The sequence below is a fragment of the Plecotus auritus genome (assembly GCF_963455305.1).
Source record: "Plecotus auritus genome assembly, chromosome: 8".
NCBI classification, from domain to species: Eukaryota; Metazoa; Chordata; class Mammalia; order Chiroptera; family Vespertilionidae; genus Plecotus; species Plecotus auritus.
In genome coordinates, this window is record NC_137782.1 from 164,632,219 (window position 1) to 164,657,595 (window position 25,377).

Below are 25,377 nucleotides of genomic sequence, written 5' to 3' on the forward strand. Positions count from 1 at the left end.
TTACCATGTACAAATAAACACACACATATACACTGAGTGGCCAGATTATTATGATCGCTGAATGCATTATAATCTGGCCACTCAGTGTGTGTGTGTGTGTGTGTGTGCATGAATTCATGCATGGGTGGGATCCGGCCAGCCTGGCCAGGGGGAGGGGACATGGGCAGTTGGCTGGCCTGCCTGCTGGTCGAACTCCTGGTCGAGGGGACAATTTGCATATTAGCCTTTTATTATATAGGATATACACTGAGTGGCCAGATTATTATGCGTTCAGAGATCATAATAATCTGGCCACTCAGTGTATATCAAGTAAATAGAAAATATGCAAAGCTACTACATTTCTCATTTCTGTTTTTGTTCATAAGGTCACATTCAGTATCGGGCTTCCCTCTCTCATTACCCATCCTGTTTCCTCTGTGCTCATCCAGGACCTCGGCAGGTCAGGCTTCTTTCACCTGGTGGAGTGACCCAAACCTTGATTCTCAAAGGATCTGAATCTTCCGTTGTTCCCCGCTCCTCATTTTTATTTTTATTTTGCTTCTGTAGTTTTCCATTTTCCGATGTTACTTTTGGGCATGGAAGTTCTAAGAGGGAGCTGAGAGAGTCCCCTGGTTCCAGACCATCTTCCCTGCCTCTCGTGTGTACAGCAGCCCAATTCTCCTTGAGAACCAGGATCAGTCACGCCAGCCGGTGGAGTAACTCCTGTTTTGTCTGTTGGTTCAGTGGCATTAGGGGGCCAGAAAAGCCAAGTGAACGACTTACCTTCCAGTGGAAGCATTGTGGTATCCCCTTTGGGGATTACAACATTCAGTGCCCCTAGAGCAGCCGTGGGCAAACTACAGCCCACGGGCCAGATCCGGCCCGTTCGGCTGTTCTGTCCAGCCCGCGGAGCCGAAAGAGCGAAGGGTTCTCTTGCTCTCCCCTCTGCTCCTTTACTTTGAATTTATATTAGTTCACACAAACACTCCATCCATGCTTTTGTTCCGGCCCTCCGGTCCAGTTTAAGAACCCATTGTGGCCCTCGAGTCAAAAAGTTTTCCCACCCCTGCCCTAGAGGGTTCAGAGATACAGGATGGGATGGGGATCAGATGTAGGGATCAAGGGGAGGGTAAGTAAAGAGGCTCTTCAGCTGGAGGGTATGGGCCATTCTTTAAAGAACGCTGGAAAAGCAGAGAAACGCACGGGGTAGATCATGGGCTGCCTCCAGGGGAGGATAGAATCAGACCCATGCTCATGGCTGCCTCAGACAGCAGGCCCCACCAGGGTCCACATGGCTGGTTCTCACACGGGCCGCCAGCCTGGCCACCCTGTGCCCCTGATTCCCAGGGCGTGGGAAGCCCATCTGACTGCCACAGCACACACAGCAGGGCTTCTCCTGACCCGCCACCCTCAGAACCACGTGCTCCTCTACGCAAGGCTGTATTACTCATGTTGGCTCCCAAGAACAACGTCAGCTCCTTACCAGCATCTATTTTGGATTTAAACATCTTTCTCCCCTCTCCGCTTTTGGGGCTGTGTCATGGTAACCTTTAGTGGGAGCGGAAGAGTCTGATTCAACTCATTTCTGCCAGTGTGGCCAGCATCACAGCAGCAGGTTTGGTGTGACCAAAAATACTCACGCTGGCAGTGCCCTGGCCTCAAGGGGGGTGGAAGACCCACACGTCATCCTACTGTGACTCTGGAGCCAGACAGATGGGCTTTGAAGTGGGGAGAAGATGGCAGGATTGTTGGGTTGGCTTTGGTGTATGGGCAGCTGGTGGTTTGGGTAGAAGGGATGTTTCTGAATGTCAGAGTAATGGCATGATGATGAGCATCTCACTCATGTTGAGAGAGAATGAGCTGTCGGAAAGTGTCTCTGAGACTTCTTCCTCCTCCTTATCCAGCCCCCGTCTTGTGACCGAGAGGCTGTGGCGGATAGACATCTCTGTCTAAGAGGCCCTGATGTCTCCCTTCAGCTTTCTGCTGGCCCCCACTCACCAGGCCCTGGCAGATGATTGGGTGACATGGGCACCAGATACGCTCCTGCCTCTGTCACCCACAGGACTCATTGGTAACTCCTCCCAAGCTCAATAGGAAATTCAGCCAGGAGGCTGTTATCTGTGGGCTGGTCTCACATCAGGGCACAGATATGATCTGGGGTCTGTGCTTAGCATGCTTACCCATGGCTGAGTGCTGACACGTGTGTAAAGACTCCAGCATTAGACAGACCTGGATTCCTTATCCTGCCCTGGGACTTTCCTACCTGGACTACCTATTTATTAAGGTAATCTCTTCAATAAATCTCATTGTCTCCCATGAAATAACAATAGAACCCACTTCACAGGATTGTTAGGATGAAATAGGACAAAGCATGTCCTTTAGCACAGTGTCTGGCACCTGGTAGGTGCTCAGTAAATGGGCAGATGAATAAATGAATGGATGATTCCCACCTTGGGCTGGGCACTGATTACAAGGTTGTGTGCCTATCACCGCCCCGCTCTTGCCCCCATGGCAGACCTAACCAGGAAAGGGAGACTAACTGAAAATTTTGTTTTCTGACCAATCCATGCCCAAAGTTAACATGGCTGCAACGGTCGCATGCTAGTTGTAAGAGATCATGATGGAGGGGGAAACTGGGCTCTGGGGTGGGAGAGACCTGGTGTTGTATCTGGCTCTATCACTTACTAACTGGATGACCTTAGGCAGCTTCGTTAACCTCTCTATACCTCACTTTTTTCCTCATCTGGAAAACAGGGATAAAAATAGTACCCACTTCAGAGGATTGGCATGAGCATGAACGAGATGGTGAGATTGTAATGCTTTTCACAGGACCTGGCATGTCTGGGGAGCGCGATAGACACTCCTGGTTGAGCAGCGTGCACTCGTGGTGTTCCAGTGATTTCAAGAAAGAAGGGAAAGCCGTGGGCTGGTTAGTCAGGAACTACTAATTGTTCAAATTTATGGAGTACGTTATTTGTCAGGCTCTCTTGTAAGCATTTTTAATGCATTTCATTTTAATTCTCACAGCAGTCCTATGAAGTGGCTACTCTTATTTCCCCCATTTTACAGCTGAGAAAACTGAGGCACAGTTTTGCCTCTAGTCACACAGATGATAAGTAATCACACAACAGCCAGGACTTGAACTCACATAGTGGGCCTCCCGGGGAGGATTTACGGAGGTTGAGATTAGCATATGAGTCAGGACTGTCAGCCGCAAGGCACAGACTCACTCACGTTGTGAGAGGTTGACAGATGCCCTGCCTCCAGGTACAGCTAGCTCTAGGGAGCCGACAATGACTTGAGTTTTCCATCACTCTGTCTTCATCCCTTTGTTTTCAGGTGAGCCAGCAGCTCCTGACTCACATCCTACCATATTAGCATCTTTCCATTGTGCCAAAGTCTCCCTGGGAGACCTCTGATTGGCCCTCCTGGTCACATGCTCACTCTGACTGAAGTGGGGTTGGGGTCTGTACAAACAAACCAACACCCCCATGGGAAGGAGGGGAAGGTGACTAGCTAGACTGAAACAAGCGAAGTCCACTGTGAGAAAAGTAGACTTCAGATAAAGGGAAGAAGAAGGACCTGTGGTCAGTATTTTTCAGCAGTTCAGATAGAGGACTTGAGATGGAGTGGAAAAGGCTCTTACGGTGATAACATTAGGACTGCTTTTGATGGAACAAGGATTCAAGTTTGTGGGCAGTGACGGTTTTGTTTCTGGAAGAAGATAATTCTCTGCAAGCCCTTGTTGAGGTAAGACTGTGGGGTGACAATCTAGTTGTTGCTGGTTGGAGTATGCTTGGAGTTGAGATTTTAGGGTGATCAGCTTGGGGGATGCTGATGGGGTTGGTGTTGGTGAGGAAGGTGGGAATACGTAGGGACAGTGTAGTGGAAGCTGGTATGGCAGGGCTGTCTGGAGGCTCCAGGAGATGGCTGAATTGTGGGCCTTTGGTCTAAGGTGGGCTAATGAGTGAGTCACGGTCGGTCATGGTTAGGGATGTAGGCATCAATGGCATGCACAGGTGCAGTTTGGGAGGGATGTGAGGGAGGTACATCACGCTGTGCAGGGGCTGGACTGAGTGGAAATGACGTATTGCAAGAATTAAATATTTCGTGAGGGGGGAGGCGGGGCGGGTGGGAAAGGAGGTACAACTTTTATAGCTGGTGACGGAACTCTGTGGGTGTGAGGAGCTGATAATGGTTATTCTGTGGGATGTGATGGTTTCATAGAGCAACAGAGATGGCAGGGCCTGAGCTGCACTTTTATACAGGGTGGAGGCCACGCCCAAACAATGACTGCAGTTGGGTGTAAGCCCTTATTCCCATCCCCATCCTCTCTTTTTAAAAATTATTTTTTATTTCCTCACGGTAGTACATGCGTATAATTTGAAAAGTCAAATAGTACTAACACCTCTTCACCAAATGCAATTGTTCGTTGCCTACTCCCACCCTCATCCTCTTCTGAAGCAACTCCTTTTAACTATTTCTTCTAGCAGTTTTACACTTACATTTCTGAGTAATGTGTATATCTTTTGACTCTTCTATTTTAGATACTTTTCATCCATTTCCTATTCAGTAAATAAGAATTTAGTTTTCTTACGTGGCCACCCTTTCCACTCTCCAGCCATCCTCCTACATAGTTCTCATAGGCATACTATTCACAGGGACCTAGCAGTGTTCTTTTGAATATGTTTTATGCGTATATTAATATATAGGTAAGCATGCAGGAGACTAGCCCCCCAAAGAGAGCCACAGCCTAATTCCCTGAACCTGTGGATATGTTCCCTTAAATGGCAAAAGGTCCTTTGCAGGTGTGATTAAATGAAGGATCTTGAGATGGGAGATTATCCTGGATTATCTGGGTGGACCCAGAGCAATCACAGGGATCCTGAGACGTGAAAGACAGGGGCAGGAGAGGCAGAGAAAGAGATGTAAGGGAAGCAGGGTCAGAGCAATGCAGAGAAGAAAGATGGCCATCGTGGCTGTGAGGGTGGAAGGTGGTCATGAGCCAAGGAATGTGAGTAGCCAATAGAAGCTGCAAGAATCAAGAAAATGGATTTCCCCGAGTCTCCAGTGATGAGAAATATTTTGGACTTCTGACTTCCAGAACTGCAAGATAACAGATTTGTGTTGTTTAAGCCATTAATTTTGTGCTAATTTGTAACAGCAGCAAATAGGAAATTAATATGTGGTATCACCCACATACACACACACACACACACACACACACACACACACACATTTGTTAAATCAACTAATGCAACTGTTATTTGCATTAAATCAACAGCTGAGCCTTATAGCATACTACAATAGTTAACTTCCTTTTTGTTTTCTCTAATTCCCTTGTGTTTTCCTTTGCCTTATTTTCTTTGTACTTCTTGCTAAGTCCTGCTACACCTTCTAATAGCCGTCAGCATGGCTTTCCACAAGGCCAGTCATGTCAAGTACTATATATTCCAGTTCCATTTGTTCGTTACCCATTCTCTTGCTCTCTGCACGTTGTCACTGCTGTTCGGTGACTTCCTTTTGTGGTCATCCTTACCATTCCCTTTGCCCTCCTTCTGGCTGGAGTTCCTGTTTTCTGGATCTCGTGTCTTCCTCTTGCTTAGTTTGCTTCCCCATTTGGAGCTCATCATCCAGGACAGATATCTGTCAGAATCCAAATCCATCCAGCCCCTGTGTCCAGGTAGCCAAGTACTGACAGTGAGTGACTCCCGTCGGGTTGAAAAGAGGTTCATTGGGAGGGTCCACAGTGCTGACAGCACGGACCGAGCCTGAGCCCTGAGTCATGCTGCTGAGACCCGAACCACGGCCTTCTGGCCTCTGGCCTCTTTCACCTTAGTCCCTTCTCTTAGGGAACATCTTCCCCTGCTCCCTGAGGAAGGAGTGTCTGGAAAATCTCTTTATTCTCCTCTCCCACTTAAATGATCATTAGGCTGGGTAAAGAGTTCTAATTAGAGAATGATTTTCAGAAGTTCAAGGGTATTTCAAACCAACTGAGCTACCTGTCCAGGGCTTATTTTTCTTTTTAATCTACTCCTTCTGTTGAGTTTTGTATTTCTACTAGCACAATGTTTTTTATTTGTAAGAGTACTTTTATGTCCTCTGAAGGTTCTTTTTTAATAGCATCACATTCCTTTTTCATGAATGTAGTATCGTCTCTGTGCATAAAGTATATTTCCTCTGAGTTGTATTTTGTTTGTTTTGGTTTTGGTTTTATTGGTCCTGGCCTCTATCTTCCAAATTAGAGGCTTCCCTTACATGTCTAGAGCAGCGTCACCAACCGGTGGTCCACGGACCACTGGTGGTCCATGAGCTCCAAAAGGTTGTTGACCGCTGGTCTAGAGGTCCTTGGTTGTCCCTCCAAAGTTAAGGACAAGGGACTAAAAAGCCGATTGGAAGATACGAGCGTGATGGTGGGGCTTGTTGACTTGCAGGTCCACTGGTTGACCTACACAAGCCAATTGGACACCACTTGGGTTCTGGTGTCAGTGTTTGTATCCTTAGGCCTTCCTGCTTGGACTGTAAAGAAGGTGAGGATTTTGCTGCCACTGTTCTCGGATCCCAGTGGGGGAGTAGCCGGTAGGACACAACATCCCATTTATACCCTTCATCTCCTTGGCTTTGGTACATTACCTTTACTCTCACCTGGCTAGTCAACGTTTTGTGCAAAGACCCTCTGTTTTGTGCTCTGCGGGGAATAACCCTTCAGACATCTGGGGGAGGTGGGTCTAGGGCAGCCGTGGAAACTACGGCCCGCGGGCCGGATCCGGCCCGTTCGGCTGTTCTATCCGGCCCGCGGAGCCGAAAGAGCGGAGGGTTCTCTTGCTCTCCCCTCCGCTCCTTTACTTTGAATTTATATTAGTTCACACAAACACTCCATTCATGCTTTTGTTCGGCCCTCCGGTCCAGTTTAAGAACCCATTGTGGCCCTCGAGTCAAAAAGTTTGCCCACCCCTGGTAGGGGTTCTACTTCTTTTATTCCATCTTCTTTATTTTCACACACACATCCTCTTCATCCCTGGTCCCGGAGGGACTGGTGCTGTCACATCAGGTGTCTTTCACGGACTCTGTTGTAAATCAGTTTCCACGTGCTGCCTGAAATTTGGCCGCCGCAAGTCTGCTTTCCAGATTCTGGAGTTTCGTTGGTGGTGTCTCCCCTCTGTTCAGCCCACGCTGTGACTTTACCTCTTATTTAAAAACCCTTTCCACTAAGTTGGATTTAGAATGTCGCGAAATTGGGTATGTATAGTCAAAATCCCACTTCTTTTTCCACAACAGTTTTAGGGCTGAACTAGTGATGATGGTGACCTTGTCCGTTGTGATACCAAGATATTTTCATGATGGGATGCCTTAAAAAATTGCTTTTATGTTGTTGTTATAAGCATTATTCATGGCCACTCTGCACATTAGAGGTATGAGGAAGGAAATAAAAGCTGCCTCTCATGGTGGTAGGGTCTTGGCAAGGATTTTTCTTTGGTGGCGTTTTTGTGGTGCAGCCTTTGGTGTGGGTGTGGAGGCGTCAGCGCCCGGAGCAGCAGGGCCGTGCCTGGCAAAGAGGTGTCATGGCGGACACATGCCGCTGTGTTGGGACTGTGGGGCCAGAAGCAGATCCCGCCCCCTGGCAGGGGTACTTGAGAGAAAAAGGGAAGCTCCTAAGGCCAGGCAGGAAGCACTGTGTCCAGGCCTGGACCGAGGCCACCACAGTGGGCCCTGGAGAGGTGCAGTGCATGGCCTGCCCGGCCACATGCTGGATGCTTTTAGATGGTGCTGGGTGATTATGCAGGACGCTGACTGACAGGTCTGTTCCATTGAGGAACACAGAGGAACCTAAAGACTGACCCGTGTCCGTTGCATTCACGGTGAGGACAGTGTATGCAGCTCAGATGGGGGACCGAGGGATGTGGGGGGCGGGGAGGAGGAAAGAACATTCCTTTCCAGTGTCCTCCATGGTCGGGGTCAACACCTTGCCATGCTCTGCTTTTCCCTCCGTCCTTCCTCTTCTCACAGGCAGCCGGAGGTTCGCTGCAGGTGCTGTTCTCGCAGAAGCCCCCAGGATGCTTCTAGGCCTCAGGGCAGCATTATTTGCCTCTTACCCCTTCGATCCCACTCTGGGGCTCTTGGGGCTCAGCTTGGCAGGGCTGAAGTAGATGCCTGTAGATCTAGTCCAGTTGTCCAAGCTTATGGATGAGGTAGGTGACAGGCCAGAAAAACTGAGTCAGGACTAGAACGCACACCTGCCGACTCCAGGTTCAGTGTTCTTTGTCACCAGACTCTGCCTCTCGTAGCGTCCACACGCTCTGGAAGGGTTTGATGTGGGGTGATTGGGGATGTTTATGCTAATAAGCCGAGTGGGTGTGAGGGGACTCGCTGGCTTATCATGGATGGAAGTCTCATAGAGTTCTGGGTTGGACCAGTTCTCCGGTGGGCTCTCAAGAGTCGTTTCGTGGGGGGTGTAAGTTGGGGGACGGAGCTGCTTTCAAGAGAGATCTGGGTTCCAGCTTCTGCTTTGACACTGAATATGAGCAAGTCCTAACCTTTCCGAGCCTAAATTCAACGGTAAACGAGGGGCAGTAATAATACTAGTAGCTGCCCAAGGGAGGAATGGCTGTCGGTGCTTAGCACAGCGCCTGACACATGGAGCTATTCTCACTGTCGCCATCTACACCCTCCTGGGCTGGGGCAGCAGACATTCACTGCGCTAGCTCTGGGCTGAGCTTGGACGTGTGCATTACACCTCAGACTCCCAGGCTCACCTGTATCTGAGTTTTAACGTACAGGGACCCTCCTGTCCTGGTCCTAAGAGGCTCCCCCCAGCTCCAGCTTCCCCTCCACACCCTGGGCCGAGCCAGGACTGGGCCCCCACCTCCCAGCCAGGTGTTTGTCCCTGGGGAAGGGGCTGTGCCCTGGAGAGACCCAAGCCTGTGCTTTCTCTGCTTCCTCGTTTTTTCAGGGAGCCTGGCTGGAGGGGGAGCCCGGTGAAGCAGAGCAGGAACTGGAAGGGGAAGGGTGTGGGTGGGCCCAGATCCAGCCTGCCTCCCCTGTCCTCCTGCCAATCCCCTCCCCGGCCCTGGCTGGTTCTCTGGAGCAGGGGCTTGGCCCACATCGCCTTCTGGTGGGTGGGGAGCAGGCAAACGCTGTCTGAGTGAAGAGGGTTGAAGCCTGCAGCACTCCCACCCCCAGCGGAGGCCTGCGGCTTTGTTATTTCACTGGCTTGAGGCCCACACCTGAGACAGGGAGGATGAAAATCCCCTAAAATTCAGCTGTGTGGGTTCGGAGGGCCCCCCTCAAGGCCACCAGTTTCTGAAGGCAGATGGGGTGGCAGAGAGAGAAGGGTCTCACAGCCTCCCTCTGCGTGGCCGTGGGTTGTGGGTAGCTTCTCCCCACCCGTGTCCTGGCCCCAAGCACTGCAATCCCAGGCCTTCAGCCCACAGCCCGAGTCAGCCTCAGCTTTCTCCGCAGGCCGAGCCGGGTCCTAAAGTAAGGTGACATTCATTTCGCTACATCCTGTGACTGCTGCTCACTTCCTCCACGTGGGGTGGGAGCGGTGTGGGGGTGGCTGCTTGGAGGACAGATTAGAAGGAAAATGTAGCTGGGCTGGGGACCTCTGGGATTTCCCAGGGGGCGGCTGGGGTGGGAGGGGTGTGGGAAGCGTTCAAAGGAAAGAACAGTCGTGAATGAAGAGAAGGGAGGAGGCGGGAGGCAGCTGGAAGTCCCAGAAGTGACTCCCACTGTGCCGCAGGACGTGGACACCCGGGGACTGGTGCCGCCTCAGAGGCAGGAGGGGCCCCGACGGGAGCCAGGCAGCGCCGTGCCTGTGCCTCCGTTTCCCCATTCTCTGCAGGGCTCGGCTGCCTGAGCTGCTGGTGAGCCGGGGAGGGGTGTGAGGTGGGAGGATCAGTCCTCGCAGGCCAGCACCTGGGACTGGGGCCCAGCCTTGAGGAGGGGGGTGGGACCAGCGGGGCCTGGGTTGAGGTGCCCTGCCCCACTGACCCCTCTTCTCTTCCCCAACAGGTGGAGCCATCGGAATTCCCAAACCCACCGGCAGCCTGAGGCAGAGATTCAACGGACTGTTTCACTCTGCGCCCGGATCTATGTCTAAGTTTTAACTCTCGCTTACAAAGACTACGATAATCCCTTCCCCAAAGCCAAGCCGCCCCCCAGCCCCGCGCAGCCCCAGCCTGCCTCCCGCCGCCCAGCTGCCCGCCATGCCCTCCAGCGGCCCCGGGGACACCAGCAGCTCCGCCCTGGAGCGGGAGGAGGACCGCAAGGTGAGCAGCTGGCTCTGCTGGGAACCTTCTAGCCCAGGTCGGGGAGGGCCTGCCTCCAAGTCACAAGGGCTCAGATGTGCTGAGCACTGGACCGCGCCACGCAGCCTCCACACAGGGCCTGGTTGAGGACTGGTAGCTCGCAGAGGCCGGATCCTGGTGGTAGAGTGGGATTTGGAGCCGGGTAGTTAGGATCCAGGACCAGCCCCCTCCTACTCTCCCCCCAGCCCCCACCCCCGTGGTGTGTGAGCAGAGGTTCAAATCCTAGGTCTGTGTCTTTGTTGGGTTTGCCTGGCAGAGTCCCCAGATCTGGATCCTTTTGGGATTGGCCTTTACTAGCTTTGTCCTTAGGTGAGTCACTTTACCTGTTTTAGCTGCTTGTGTCCCCAGGGTGCCCACTAGCTTCTGGAAGGCCAAAGACAAGTTCAGGGGGCCTTGGTAGATGTGACACCATGTGAGGGCTCTCCCTCCAGCACAGACAGGCACAGGGCTGCGGTGTGCGCGTGCTGGGTGACACCAGTTGTCATGGAGATGGTGATTTCCTGTCCCCCCTGCCTGACCCCAGGCTCCGAGCAAGTGGCACCTCTGCCTGTGGAGCTGGTGGCTTCCTTGTTTTCAGAGCTCCATGAGGGGTGACCTCTTCGCCCTTCTGCCAAACTCCAGGATGGGCCTAAATCAGATAGAGGGGCTCACAGCAAACTGGTGGGAGTCCCTGCTGGGTCCCAACAGGCTGCCTTGGGACCTCACCAAGCTGTGTCACCCACAGGCATCCTCCCCCCCCCCCCCCAATCAGTGGAACCGTAAACCTCGCCACCATCCTTCTGGGAAAGCTGTCCCAGCCACTGGCCCTCCTGGGGTGCCCTATCTGTCATGCCGTGGTCCCCACAGTTCCCTCTGCCTGCTCCTCTTTGCCTGCGCAGGGGTGAGGGATGGTGGTTCTTGGTGGTATCCGGGGATATTCATGGAGCACAGGCGTCTTTCTGGAATTAGCATGGACACCTGGCGCTGGGTGTGGGCCCTGAGCACTCTGAGGAGTGGCAGCTCTGCCGGCCCTGTCGGGACAGCTCTGCGACCTGCTCCCTGCTCCCCTCCTTCCTGGGCTTGCTCATTCTACAGTGTGTTTCTGTTTTCTGGGTGGTTTCCATCTATTTGGTCCTTTAGGGACAACCCTTGAACAAGTGGGGCAAGGACAGATGGCCCTAGTTTACAGATGAGGAAGCTGAGCCCAGCTTAGTGGTGGGTCCAGATGGGAGCCTGCTCTCCCGCCTCCTGAATCAGAGCCTTTCCCACAGAGCCCTGCCTGTGTGGGTCCTGGTATGGACACGCACGCACGCACACACGCACGCGCACACGCACGCGCACGCACGCGCCAGAGCATGAAGCCCAGACACCTGCCTTCCCAGCCTGGAAACCTTCTGCGTGCCATGGAGGAGCGCATATCCAACAAGCTGGAGAGAAAATGCCTGTGCGGCCCACCGGGCAAGGCTCCTAGGGGCTGCAGGTCATTTCCATCTTGTTGTCCCCACGGAAAAAGGACAGGTGGTCCAGGTTATCCACGGGACTCAGGCAGCAGCAGACCCAGACCCTGCCACTATAGAGTCGGGCCATCTGTGGCCACCTGTGCTCTTGAGTGGCAGCTGTGGCTGTGAGTAATTCCCTGTCCTCCCTGAGCCTGGCTTTGCTTCTCTGTTGGATTAGGTGACTCTGGCCCTCCTCCCTTGGTTCGATGTCCTGACTGGTGCTGACACAGCTTTGTGTCCACGTACTTGCAGTTGATGGTCAGCTGCCCCCCACAGGTGGGGAAGATGGGGACAGCTGGGCCCAACTCCTCCTGGTACTGGACCAGGCTGCCCTGGGCAGCAGAGCCGCTGGCCCTTCTGGGGAGAGCAGCAGGTGGGGTGCTCGGATAAGACAGTTCAGAACAGAGAGAGATGTTTCACTGGGTGAAGAGTCAGTAGGCCCACGTCCCAGCCCCGAGTCTGCCTTACTGGAGATGTGACTTCAGGCCATCTGGGCTTGAGCTTGCTCAGCTGTGAAACAGGGATGGTAACTCTAGCTGTGCCTGTTCTGCAGGGTGTTGTGGAAGTCAGATGAGGTCATGGGCATGGAAGTGCCCTGCAGACAGCAAAGTCTGGTCCAATTATGAGGGATTACGATTGCTATTATTATCTACCCATAGTAACTGCTCTGGCTCAAGCGGCAACAAACACATACCCAGCCCCAGATCCCGGTGCAGATAGAGCGAGCTGGTAGACTGGGACTGGAGCACGCCCACAGCACACATGCTGGCTCACCTGGCACACCTCCCTGGCACCTCTGGGCTGGCTCCCGAAGCTCCAGGAAGTTGCCCAGGGAGGGTGGGTAGAGACACTGACAGCCGCCACAGCAGCCTGTGAAAGCCAGGCCTTGGGCAAGGGTGCCTTGTTGCTGCAGAGGGGGGAGATGGGCTCGGAGCCCAAGGAGCCTGGCAGAGTTGCCAGGGGTACCTGGCACAAAGCAATTGCTTGGGAGCCAGAGGAAAGGGGTGTGGCCACCCGCTGGCCCCTTCACTGCCTGGCCCCACGTGCCCTTCCAGCTGCCCTCCAGGCCACGCCTCCATGCACCTTTCACTCCTGTACTTCCTGGAGCTGCCAGGCCTTTGTTTATGTTGTTTCCTCTGCCTGCAATGCCCTTTTCCTAATTTTCTCTCCTTTTCTCTGATCGAAACCCTTGCTTTTAATCTGCCTTGAATTATAACTTGTTGTAAACCAGTAGTTCTCAGAATGTGGTTCTTATCCATTCACCCATAGATGGACACTTAGGTTATTTTTTGGCTATTGTACATAATGCTGCAATGAACTAGGGGTATAATGTTAAGTGAAATAAGTCAGAAAGGGAAAGACAAAACTATATGATTTCACTCATATGTGAAATCTTAAAAGAAAGTGAACAAATGAAATAAAACAAACACAAACTCAGAGGACAGATTGGTGGTTACCAGAGGGTAAAAAGGTTGAGGGTTGGGCAAAAGGGAGAGGGGGGTCAATTATATGGTGATGCATAGCAACTAGACTTTGGGGGTGATCACTTTGCAATGTATACGGATGTCGAATTATAATGTTGTACACTTGAAACGTATATAATATCTAGAGGCCCGATGCACGAAATTCGTGCAAGAGTAGGCCTTCCTTCCCCCGGCTGCCGGCACCGGCTTCCCCCTGGCACCTGGGACCCAGGCTTCCCTCCAGCCGCCGCCAGGCACCCGGGATCGGGCTTCCCTCACAGCCCCGGCTTCGTCCAGAAGCTCTTCCGGAAGGACATCCAGTCTGATTAGCATATTACACTTTTATTATTATAGATTTTTAAAATGTGATTCCTAAACCAGCCGCACCAGCCCCTAGAAAGGTTAGAAATGCAGAAGCTTGGGCCCCACCTGCTGACTCAGAAACTCTGGGGAAAGGGCCCAGCCATCTATGTTATAACCATCCCTGTAGGGGGTTTGAGAAAGACTGGCGTGGATAATAGCCATCCCCACTGCTGCCCGTGGAGGGCAAGGCCCCAGGGCCTAACTGGCACAGAGTAGGTGCTCAGGAAATATTTTGTGGGTAAGATAGAGAAGAAAATGAGAGGGGGTAAGACCCCTTCACTGGAGAGCAAGCCCAGAGCCCAGGATCAGGAGGTGGGCTGCAGAGCTGTGGGTGATGGGCTGAGGTGGCCACCCTGTGGCTGGGCGTGCACAGAGAAGTCTGTGTATGTGGTATCTCCCTGGCACCTGCCCAGCATCCCTTCTCCCTGCAGCCTCCCAACCATATGGGGGGCTTCTTGGGGAAGCTGGGAGGATGCAAGCTTTGAGGGTCTGAGCTCCTATGCTCTAGCCAAGGTGGCTCTGAGTGAATGTGGGCCACAGCCGAGGGAGGGGAGCTAGCCTTAGGGGAGATGGTGGGAGGTGAGCATCAGGGGGGCCAGGAATCTTTGTCCTGGCTTAGAGAGGATTAGGGAGGTAGGGCACCAGGTCCTGTGTGGAGGGGAAAGAGAGGGGCAGAGGTAACTGGAAAGAGGACCAAGAGCATTCCAAGCCTTAGGGCTGGAAGGACCTCCTCAGATTCCCATATTATGAACCAGTGCCTGGCCAGGAATCCAAGGCTCTGGCTGGGTCCCGATCTTGCTGCTTCCCAATCTCTTTTGGCCAAGATGCATTCGGTGCTGATGATCTGCCAGGTGCTCTTTTAAGCTCTGTGCTTGCATTCTCTTGTTTCATTCTTATAATTGCTCTATAAATTAGGCACTATTATTTTTATCCCTTAATCTGATCAGCGAGAAGGAACCACGATTACCATACAGAAATGATCCCCAACAAAGGCCCTTGACATTTCAGACCGACAAGCCCCCGTTTCCATCGGCATGTGGAGAAAGCCTTTGGGGGCGCCTGTGCCATATGCCTTACTGTTATTCCTCACCTTGGGCCACATGTGCTCTCGGCCACATTCAGCCCAGGAGAAAGGGGTGGAATGCCCTGATGCCACCCCACCTGTCCAGGTCCTGACCTGGTTGAGAGTGTGGGGATCACCAGGGAGGCTGCCGTGTGCTGAGCCTGTGCCTCAGGCCACTGTGGGGCAAGGTGCTTTATGCCTGGTCCAGCAGTCAGGCCTCGGGCACCCCTGGGCTGTGCTCAAGGAACCAAAGGTCCACGAGAGCCTGGGTTAGGACTCGCACCCAGGTCTGCGTGATGCCAGACCCTTCCCATCAGGCCCCGAAGCACGGCTTTGTGAAAAGCATGTTGTTCTCGGTCAACATATCATTCTTCCTCGATGTAGTCATGAGTCACAGGGCAAAGAGGAAAGAAAGCGGTATCTGGTGCTCCGGGCCTGACTGTGTTCACACGGCCAGTTAGGGGCTAACCCACTGAGAAGGGTGAGCAGGTGGCTCGGGGCTGCGTCCCTCAAGGAGGCAAGGCGTAGCAAGGGGTTCATTCTCGCATCTGTCATGGGACCCGTTACATTCAATATCTTTGCTGAGCAAAGGAATTTAAAATATGCTTATCAAATCTGCGAGGAGCACCGAATTAGGAAGCGTCGCTAACACTCTGAAAGGGAAGAATCTGACCCACAGGGACTCGGAGCAGCTGGAACCCAGTAACGAATTTAGCAGGAACAGATCTGAGCCCAGGCTGGTTTCCTCAACTGTCAAGTAAGGGAACTAATTAGTCAATCCTTCCACTGGGAAGTGACAGGAGGGGCTGAACTTCTACTTAGGTGGCTTTTGGCGGGCAGAGGCGGGCTGGACTTTCGGCTCTGCTCTTTACTACTAATAACTTCAAGAATGTTTAACCCCTCTGGGTCTCGCTTTTCTCACCTACAAAATGGGGCTGATAATAGCTATCTCGCAGCCATGTTACAATTCAATGAGGTAATAAATATGGGAAGTTGACATGTGATACTCACTCAAGAATTGCTAACCTCCTCCGCTCCCACAGCACATCCTAGCCAGAACTATTCTCAAAAAGTGCATCACTCCCTCCTTTCCACGTCCTCCCTCCTGCCCCATGCAGATCCTAGCGCAGGGCCCTGCATATGCAGCCATCACTCACTGCGACAGACACATCCGACATCTGGCTGGGACTGCTGCAGGGAGATACTCGGGGACCCTGGAGCTCCACGATCTTTCCAAAATGCAAAGCTGATTATGTCACTCGCATAGCTTAAGCCCCTGCTGAGGGGCTCCCAGGAGCCCACGGGATCAAGCAAAGCTCCTTAGCCCGTGTGAAGGAAGGCCCCTCAGGATCTGTCCGGCAGCCTGGGCCTCCTCTCTCCACGGCCTTCCTCCCACCCGTGTGCAAACAGACCGCACCAGGTGGTGAAAGCGGGCTGCTTCCCTCCCCAGCGCCTTGGCATAGACCCTTCCTTCTATCCCAGCTACCTTTCCCTCAAGTTGGCCAGCACACCTTTAATTTTCCAGCTTGCTTCCTGGATTCCCTTCTCCTGGACCTCCTCCTCCCATCCCCCACTTAAAATGAATTCATAGGTCCTTCTCCTTTAGCACCCACCATCCAGCACTGCAGCTCCTTGAGGTAAGGGACTGTGTCTTGTTCACGTTGGCACCCCCAGTGCCTAGACCAGTGGTCGGCAAACTGTGGCTCGCGAGCCACATGCGGCTCTTTGGCCCCTTGTGTGTGGCTCTTCCACAAAATACCACGGCCTGGGCGAGTCTATTCTGAAGAAGTGGCGTTAGAAGAAGTTTAAGTTTAAAAAATTTGGCTCTCAAAAGAAATTTCAATCATTGTACTGTTGATATTTGGCTCTGTTGACTAATGTGTTTGCCGACCACTGGCCTAGACCGATGCACCTGACATAGGGAAGGCACTCAAGAATACTTGGTGTGTGACTGTCACATAGTAGGTGCTCAATAAATGAGTCCATACACACAGAGGCACACGTGCAAATCCACTAACCTGCACAAGTACAACCGTGCATGAGGCTCCAGTGTACCTTCTAGGCTTAAATATAATCATGTCATTTTACATTTACATATGTCACTCTTCACAGTTTTCAAAGCACTTCCCATTTGGTGGCTTGTTAGATTAGGTAGCTACCATCAGCCCCTCTCAACATCTGAGGCTACGCTTTGACCTACATTTTAACTCAGCTCACTGGATGGATTATTTTAAGTCACATACAACTTCTCATTCTGATAAGCTGGCCTATGGCGATAATAATCTCTCAAATTTATGGTACATGGTAATTAACAAAGCATTTTCACATACATTATTTCATTTTTATTCTTACAGAAAGCAGAGATGGTATTATTCTTTTTCCATTAGACAGGTGGGAAATCTGAAACGCAGAGAGGTTATCTAACCAGCAGAGAGCCAGGAAGTGAGGCCTTTAGAATAAAAATTTAAATATTTTGATTCCCAGCCTATGGGTCTTTCCACTACCTACCCTACTGTGCAGTGTGCTACTGACACATGTGTGAGCAAGTGTGCACACACACACAGTGAAATTATAAGCATGCAGGCAAACCAAGGTAAAGGTTTACACCGGCATCCACATGCACACTTCCACACAGCTGTCCCAGGAGCCTCACACCTGGACACGGTACACATCTCTCCAAGAGAGATGAATCCCACCAAGCCCTAGCCCAGAGACAGCCAGCCAGACGTACGTGCTCCTTCAGAACGTACACCGGATGCTACTGACCCAACATCCGCTGAGCAGATGTCTCAAGTTGGTGTTTGAGTAGAGGGGATGAACTTGCCGGATCTAGCCAGACACTTTCCCGGGCCCCCTGGGACAAGAAGCATGTACAGCCTCTGCCAGCTGGCTGGCTGGCCTCCCAGGGCCCTCCTGTGATTGTGAAATTCAGTGAAACGAATTGGCTTCTCCGGCCAGGACCGCTTGAGTACCAGGTCTGCAGAGCTACAGCCACAGGGCCCCGCACAGCACATCGTACACACACACACGCACACACACGCTCACATGCACGGCCTGCCCAGGTGGGGCCTGCAGAGAGGTGAGCAGCAGGTGTGCTGCTAGACGATGGGCAGGGAGGGACAGAGGCTGATGGTGTGAATGGCCACATGACATTGCAATGGCACTGGAATCACTGTAAATGCTCATGCTTCCACACGGCCCTCCAGAGCCCCTGCTCTTTCTGATCTCAGTCACCTCTTTCATTGGCCACCTAGTGGACCTCATAATAATAACTGAGGGGGGTCAAGGTGAACCAAGACATCGACCCTGAGATGATCCTGGGAGGTGACAGGCAGATGCAATGCTAGCACCACCTGGCAGACCCTTCAGGATATATTTTATATTTACAGCGTCTGCAGAAGGCCTCCACTGCCTGCTAGTCCTCATTCCAAGTGTTGCATGTACTGCCAATATTCATTACTAAATTCAATACTTCTTTCCTTGTGCTGTTATTCTTTTCAATAAAGATGATGCACTAAATAGACATCTAACGTCATTTTGTACTGTGTAAGATTTTCTTCCATATAAATAAATTCATACCCCAAAACACCATCTTTGTCAGTGCGTGTGGTGATTCCGCAGTTCAGGAGGGAGAGCTGCATGGGCATGGGGTATCTGGGTCTGCCCCTAAGTCCCCCAAGGGTATATTTAAATGAGGCGCTCAGGGTGGCTCAAGCTTTTCCAGGCAGAAGGGGGTGAAGTTCATCTCTGCCATGGGGGGACCACATGGCACAGGCCGGGAGTGTGGCTGTGGTGGGGGTGGGACGGGGAGGAGACCTGTTGGATCCAGCCGTGGCTTCACAGGCTGTGTCTGTGCCCGCAGGAGGGAGAGGAGCAGGAGGAGGCGCGTGGCAAGGAGGAGCGGCAGGAGCCCAGCACCACTGCACGGAAGGTGGGGCGGCCTGGGAGGAAGCGCAAGCACCCCCTGGTGAGTGTCGTGGCAACCCCACAGCACACACGCACACATGCAGTGATGTGTGTCTTGCAGGCCCCTGGGTATGTGAAGACACTGAGATGTGGTCGCTTCCCCATTCTTTGAGCCCCTCAACCATTCTCACGATTTCCCTTTTCTACATGGACCTGTGGGTTCGGGCAGAGCAGGGACCTGAACCAGGCCCCTGACTCCTGCCTTCCTTCTGAAAGGGCAGCAAGAATCCTGACAGCGCCGAATTTGCTTCTGCCTAACCTGCCTGCACAGGCCCCGCCCTGCCCATCCACACACCTACCCAGAGGACCGGAGTAAGGGAACTGAGATAGTGGGTCTGATCAAAATGAGTAGGGAAGACATGCAGGTTAAGAAGGCCCTTTGTAAGGGAGGCGGAGAACTGGGTCCTGGTTAAGTCCCATGGAAGTGTAGGCCACAGGCTGCCCGCAAGCCCCAAGCAGCCAGGTGCTGCTGCCCCTGAGTCTAGGAGGGCTCGGGTTGCCCACGAGGAGGAGGGCAAGGCCTGCGGGCTGTGGCCTGCCTCCCTATGCCTTAAACTGAGACAGAGCAATGATTATCCGCCGGCACCAAAGACAGCTGGTTCCTTTCTTTTAGCCCCTTCCAGCTGCGAATGGGAAACTTGAGGCAGGAAGGTAAGGAGAGGAGCCAGAGCCCGTATTCGTAACTGCCCTTCAAGGAAATGCTCTCAGCAGGGCAGATCTCCCCCTTGGGCAGCGCCAGGGTGAGGGGCTGGAGTGAAAGGAGACAGCTGAGGGAGGGAGGGAGGGCCGCAACAGCTGGGCCTGGGTGGTTCTCTGAGCCTGGGGTTTGGGAACCTGCCGGGTACCGAAGGGCACCATTCCCAATTCTGCTTGAAGATTTGGAGGGGAAGGGGATGGGAGGGGGTAGCAATGAAGGCATTTAACTGATAATTTTAGGCATTTTAATATTAACGTAAACGTAAGTATTTTATGGCCTGGAATGAAAAATTCACATGAAGTTGTAAGATAAAGCAGGGGACTTTAAAGGAATGTCCACCTTGCAGCAGACTCCAGGCTGCATCCTGGGGTGCCCTCTCAGGGTGCCCCTCCATTCACCTCCACCCGTAGGGCACCTAGTGGGAGAAGGGGGGCACAGTGCCAGCTGGAGTGGGTGGGGAGCCAGGCTGAGTCAGAGACCACCGGTGATTGCACACCTGCATGTGTGCCCATGACCCACCGTCCCCGATCTGGGTGCTGGGGGTAAGAGCCCCCACCTATAGCAAATAAAGACCTTGCAACCCTTTGACTCCTCCCTGTGAGCCCCTGGAACCAGCGGGAGGGTACATCACTGAGAGGTGGGGTGCAGCCCTGGGGGCAGGAGGGAGGCGTGTGGGAACGTGTCCGGAGATGTATGTATGAGAGGTGAGAGGGGCACAGCTGAGTGGGGGAAGGGGCAGTGCGCATCATATGTTCCCAGCCTGGAGCAGGGCCCAGTGTGGAAGGAACAGCTCTGTATTTGGAGCCCAGCAGACCTGGTTTAAATCCGGCTCCACCACTGACCACCTGTGTAACCAGGAACCTTGGGTCCCCCTTCCAAAAAATAGAGATGATAAGCATGCATCCCTCCCAGACCCAGTGAGAGTTCAATGGATTCCGTCACCAAAGAGCTAGTGCTCAGCAAAGATCAGTCCTGTCCTTGCTGGCCAAACCTCTCCTCTTCAGGAGGCCACAGCAACCTCCGTTTGACAGAAGAAACAGCACTGGGTTGACCGTATCCCAACTGTGTGATCCTGAGCAAGTTACGGAACACCTCTGAGCTTCTGCGTATTGGTACCATGTGACCAGCAGTCACACCTGCCGTGGCCACTCAGCAAAGTGAGTCCAAATGCGCAGGCCGTGTTCCAGATGACACCTCAAGATAGGCCCCAGGAGAGGAGAGAGCACATGGGGAAGGCAAGGCTGATTGGAAGGCAAGGGGCCGAGGCAGCTGTTGTGAAAGGACCCCTTGCACATTGGGGAAGCGGAGAAAGACTGACCCCAAAGAAAGCAGCCAGCACAGCCCCTCCTGACAGCAGGCCCCGGGGCGGGGGTAGCGGATTGGGTAGCAGAGAAGGAAATTCATGCTACAGCGAGAGGTCAGTCAACCCATGGTCCCCTGGCCTAGAGGCCACCTGGTTCACTTGTGCTTGAGCAAGTGCTTGACCTGGCCTCCTCCCTCCCCAGCAGGGGAGCACAGCAGGGAAGGTTTCTTGGGGACCTGGTGCAGCTGTGGCCCTGAGAACGACTGGCGAGGGAGCTTTAAGCAGCTGAGTGTGTGTCAGCCAGCTAAGCTGGAAGGGGGAGGGAGCTGGGCTCAGGCCCCAACAGGTGGAATAGAGGGAGAGGTGCTGGGAAGCAAGAGAGGAAAACCTGGCTTCGGGCTGGGCTCTTTATTTGTGCAGAGGTTGCATGAGCTACATCTGTTAGTGTCCTCGATATCCCGCCCGGCCCCGAGGTTAGGAAATCTTTGCCCCCAAGGCCTATCTGTTCTGGGTGCCTTCCACTCATTCCTGCTCCTGCACCTGCCTCCTGGCTGCGCCCTCACCCAGTCCTGACCCCAGATGGTTTCCCAACCCTCAGCCCTTCCTCCCCCAGGACAAATACTTTATACCTACCGAGCACCTACCAGGGTGGGGGAGGCCACACAGATGAATAAGACTTAGCTTTCAACCTAGGAAGCTCGGAAGGAGACCACACATAATTCTGCCTAATACAGCCCCTGGCACATCTCTGCTCAAGAATCTCCAGGGATCTCTGTTTCTTATGGAACAAGATCTGGAATGCTCCATCTGGCTCCTCACCCCCAACGGGGTCTCTCTTGCTCCTGTACTGGTGCTCAGTAGCCACCTCTTGCCACAGAAACATAGAAACCCTCTCTTCCTGCTGCTCCTGGAACACATCAAGCACATTTCACAGCCTCCTCTTTTCTCTGCCTGCCCCCGAGCCCAGCCCATCAAAGCCTGCCTTGCAAATGCAGCCCAGCTCAGCCATCACAAACCACACTGACTCTCCCTGTTGAACTGTTGGTAAAATTAATCAAAATGAACACCAAGAAGTTAAAGACATGTGCTGACACCGGTCTGCACAACTGTCACCTGTCTGTATCCAATTTGAGAATAAGTGTTGAGAAACGTTTCTATCAGTTTGATAACTACGGCCACATCCAAGTGCATGATTTTGTATGTCACAAAAGTTACATTTCTTGATGGATTGGGAATTAAAACAACAAAAACAAAGTCAACAACCTAGCCTCTCACCCCCGACAGCGGAAAAGCAGGTGGGACGAGCCTGGCTTCCCACGAGATGTGATGTTTAGTGCCACCAGCATGGTAGTCACTGCGCTGAGCCCAGAGCACGGTGTGCCCACCTCACTGGGGACAGAGAGCGTGAATAAATGCTCAGAGCTGTGCAACATTGATGCCTGCAAAGGCCTTTCCAACAGTGACGCACGTGATCCGGACAGCAAACCTGTGAGGGATAGATGGGGACCGCCGCTACTACCTTCCTCGCTTTCAGATGCGGAGACTGAGGTTCAGAGATGATGGACTCCACACCTCCCAACCGCAAAGCCCACAGTGCTGGTCCCTCCTCACCCCCTCTGGTCACGCCATCCCGAAAACTGGGTATCCAACATTTTCATTGTTAATATGTGAACGCAGGGCTGTTTGAAAAAGTGCGTAGATCTGGTCCAAAAAGCACACAGAGAAAATATAACTGAGGAGGGTGATTGACCCAAATACCAGGGAGCCCGTGAGGAAAGGGGTAAGGCTGTGGTGGTCTGAGGCGTGAGAGGTGGGCCCACTAAGACCGGGCATGGCTTCATCTGCAGCACTGGTCTCAGAGCCGGCAACAGGAAACAGGAAGCCGCTGCCGGGCGGGGCGGGGCTTAGGAAGGGAGCTGGCACGTGGACTCGGGGCCTGCGGGCTGGCGGGTGCCTATGATTGGGAGGAGGGGACAGTGGCATGCCGGGCTGGTCTCTGCTGGCCAAGAGTGTGAGCCTGCGTGTGGGTGTGAGCAGCGGGGGTGGGCGGAAGAGGCATCTTCCTGTTCACCAGCTCCCAAGGACGTCACCGAGTGAGAAGTGAAGATGTCCGAAGCAGGTTCCTGCCTGGTCACAAGCCCAGACAAGCCCTGCGCTGCCTTTGTTCCTGGCGCTGCCTGCGGCTGGGGTACCTGGAGGGAGAGTCCCTGCCCTGGCCCACCAGACCCTAGGGGGTGACCAGCCCTCGGGGCTCCATGGCCTATTTACTAGCTACATGTATTTATTCACTGAAGATTTATACCCACCAACTCCCTCCAGGGTTAATTTTGCTCAGTGAGAGCACCCTGAGGTCACCTCTTGCTAAGAATAACCCAGAAAGGGCGGGCGGGGTGGGGAGGAGGGGCAGGAGGGGCTGGGAGCAGGCGCTGAGCTCAGCCAGGCCGGCCCAGAGCCAGCAGTTACTCACTCCACTCCGAACCTCCAACATGACGCATGAGTGAGTGAGTTCCAGAGGGCAAAACTGCCCCACTTCAGAGCCAAAGACGGGGGTACGGACTGTGGGGAGGTAGGGAACCCTCCTCTGCGGCAGAAGCCGGCCGGGTACCATGTAACTCAGCTGCTGGGAGTCTGCAGCACCGGCTCATCTTCCAGCCTGACACGACCTTTTGATTCATCTCCAAGTTAAGACAGAGCTCACATCCCCTCTGTGTCCAGGTGAGAGCAGCTCCTTTGCTCACCCCCGGAACCCTGACTCGGTGACGTGGTGCCCTCTTGTTTTTATGCCCAGAACTTCCTGAAAGCGTGCTCGTTTCGGCAGCGCGCACACACTAACACGAGAAGGATGCAGAAGAGGTTAGCACGGCCCCTGCGCCAGGATGACACGCACATGCGTCCCATGTCTTGGGCAGCGCCCGGGGGGCGTCTGAAGAAATGTGAGTCAGAGCACAATGTGAGGCACTCAGTAGTAAAATCATGACTTTTCACTAGACAAATACTTGTGTAAGGCAGTCTGTGAAGTGAAAACGGAGCTGAGTTCTACCTGTGGTATAGGTGCTGATATGTTAACTTGCATTTCCTTCATAAACCTTAAACGCACACACACACACATACACACAGACTTCTGGAAGAGTTTTTCGTTCCTGGGCCCAGCCCCTGGCCAGCCCCCCACCCCCGTGAGCCTGCATCAGCACCGGCTGCCCACTCCCGTTACCATGGTTTTGAAGGTGTGGAGAAAACGGGGCTGTCTTTCTCACCACGTTTGAGACTTTTCTGGTGACTGTGCCCTGCAGATTCACCTGCTCATTCCCCACCCGATCAGGCAGATCAGCAGCCACTAATGGTTTCCAGTACCGAAGCTCCTGGCCCGTGGGCTGGACGTCACGTGCGAAGACATGTGGACTTGGGCCTTAGTAGGGGGTAACCTTAGAAGTCAATGGAAAAGTGGGAGACTTTCCTACCTTAGGGCCTTCCTGAGTGAAGTGTGGAGGGGGAATGAGCACATGGACACGACATGTTGTGGAGAGGCCCGAAGGCTGAGTAGAATAGGGGTTCCTTTCAGAACAGTGGTTTCCATCTTGGTCGGAGACGCAGTCTGCAGGCAGCCGGGTGGTTTACGCTGTATCCCCCGCAAAGCGTGCTGTGTTTATCTGGAAGGTTTCTGAGGGGGTGAGGGCCGGAAGTCATGGGAGGCATGTTTGGGAAGCTGGCTCTGGCATCCCTGAGCATGATGGGTTGAGCACAGAAGAATGCAGGGAGATAGGAGGGATGTAGGGTGATGCCAGGAAACACCCCCAGAGCCCGCTGGGGGCAGCAGTGGTGGGACAGAATTGGCAGGGCCTGCGCTGCCGGCTGCTCCAGAGGAGGGAGAGGAAGGGGCGAGAACAGATGTTTCCAGACCTCAGATATGGCGCCAGGGTTATTGTCAGAGACCGAGACGTCGGAAGGGAGCAGATTCGTCAGGGGCCCTTTTGAAGGCCACTCTAGACTGCCAGTGGGAGGAGCATCTCAGTGAAATCCCCAAGTCTCTGTTTTATTGTTTCAAAAAAATCCCTGTATGTTTTCATCCCTCCCTGGCCCCTTCCCCAGAGTTACACATTCCAGGGCCACCTCCAGCTAAAGGCAGTCATTCCCTCAGGCCCCAGCCTCCCCCGCAGGCCCCAGCCTCCCCCGTTCAGGTCCCAGCCTTCAGGTCCCAGCCTCCCCCACTCAGGTCCCAGCCTCCCACCAGGCCCCAGCCTCCCCCGCTCAGGTCCCAGCCTTCAGGTCCCAGCCTCCCCCACTCAGGTCCCAGCCTCCCACCAGGCCCCAGCCTCCCCCCCAGGTCCCAGCCTTCAGGTCCCAGCCTCCCTTCAGGTCCCAGCCTCCCCCGCTCAGGTCCCAGCCTTCAGGTCCCAGCCTCCCTCCCAGGTCCCAGCCTCCCTTCAGGTCCCAGCCTCCTCCCCAGGTCCCAGCCTCCCACTAGGCCCCAGCCTCCCCCGCTCAGGTCCCAGCCTTCAGGTCCCAGCCTCCCCCGCTCAGGTCCCAGCCTTCAGGTCCCAGCCTCCCCCACTCAGGTTCCAGCCTTCAGGTCCCAGCCTCCCCCGCTCAGGTCCCAGCCTCCCACCAGGCCCCAGCCTCCCCCACTCAGGTCCCAGCCTTCAGGTCCCAGCCTCCCCCCCAGGTCCCAGCCTTCAGGTCCCAGCCTCCCTTCAGGTCCCAGCCTCCCCTCCCAGGCCCCAGCCTCCCCCACTCAGGTCCCAGCCTCCCCTCCCAGGCCCC

At 53.7% G+C, this 25,377-nt stretch overlaps 1 protein-coding gene across 4 annotated transcripts in view; it reads left to right on the plus strand.

Annotated features, from left to right (window-relative positions):
• Positions 1 to 25,377, plus strand: part of DNMT3A (DNA methyltransferase 3 alpha) — a 99,561-nt gene that overhangs the window by 17,645 nt on the left and 56,539 nt on the right. For all 4 annotated transcript variants that reach the window (XM_080684458.1, XM_080684460.1, XM_080684459.1 and 1 more), the window contains exons 2-3: positions 9,991 to 10,247; positions 18,516 to 18,620. In XM_080684458.1, coding sequence (XP_080540584.1) covers positions 10,185 to 10,247; positions 18,516 to 18,620 — 168 coding nt within the window. In that variant the 5' untranslated portion in view covers positions 9,991 to 10,184. The remainder of the gene's footprint in view (positions 1 to 9,990; positions 10,248 to 18,515; positions 18,621 to 25,377) is intronic.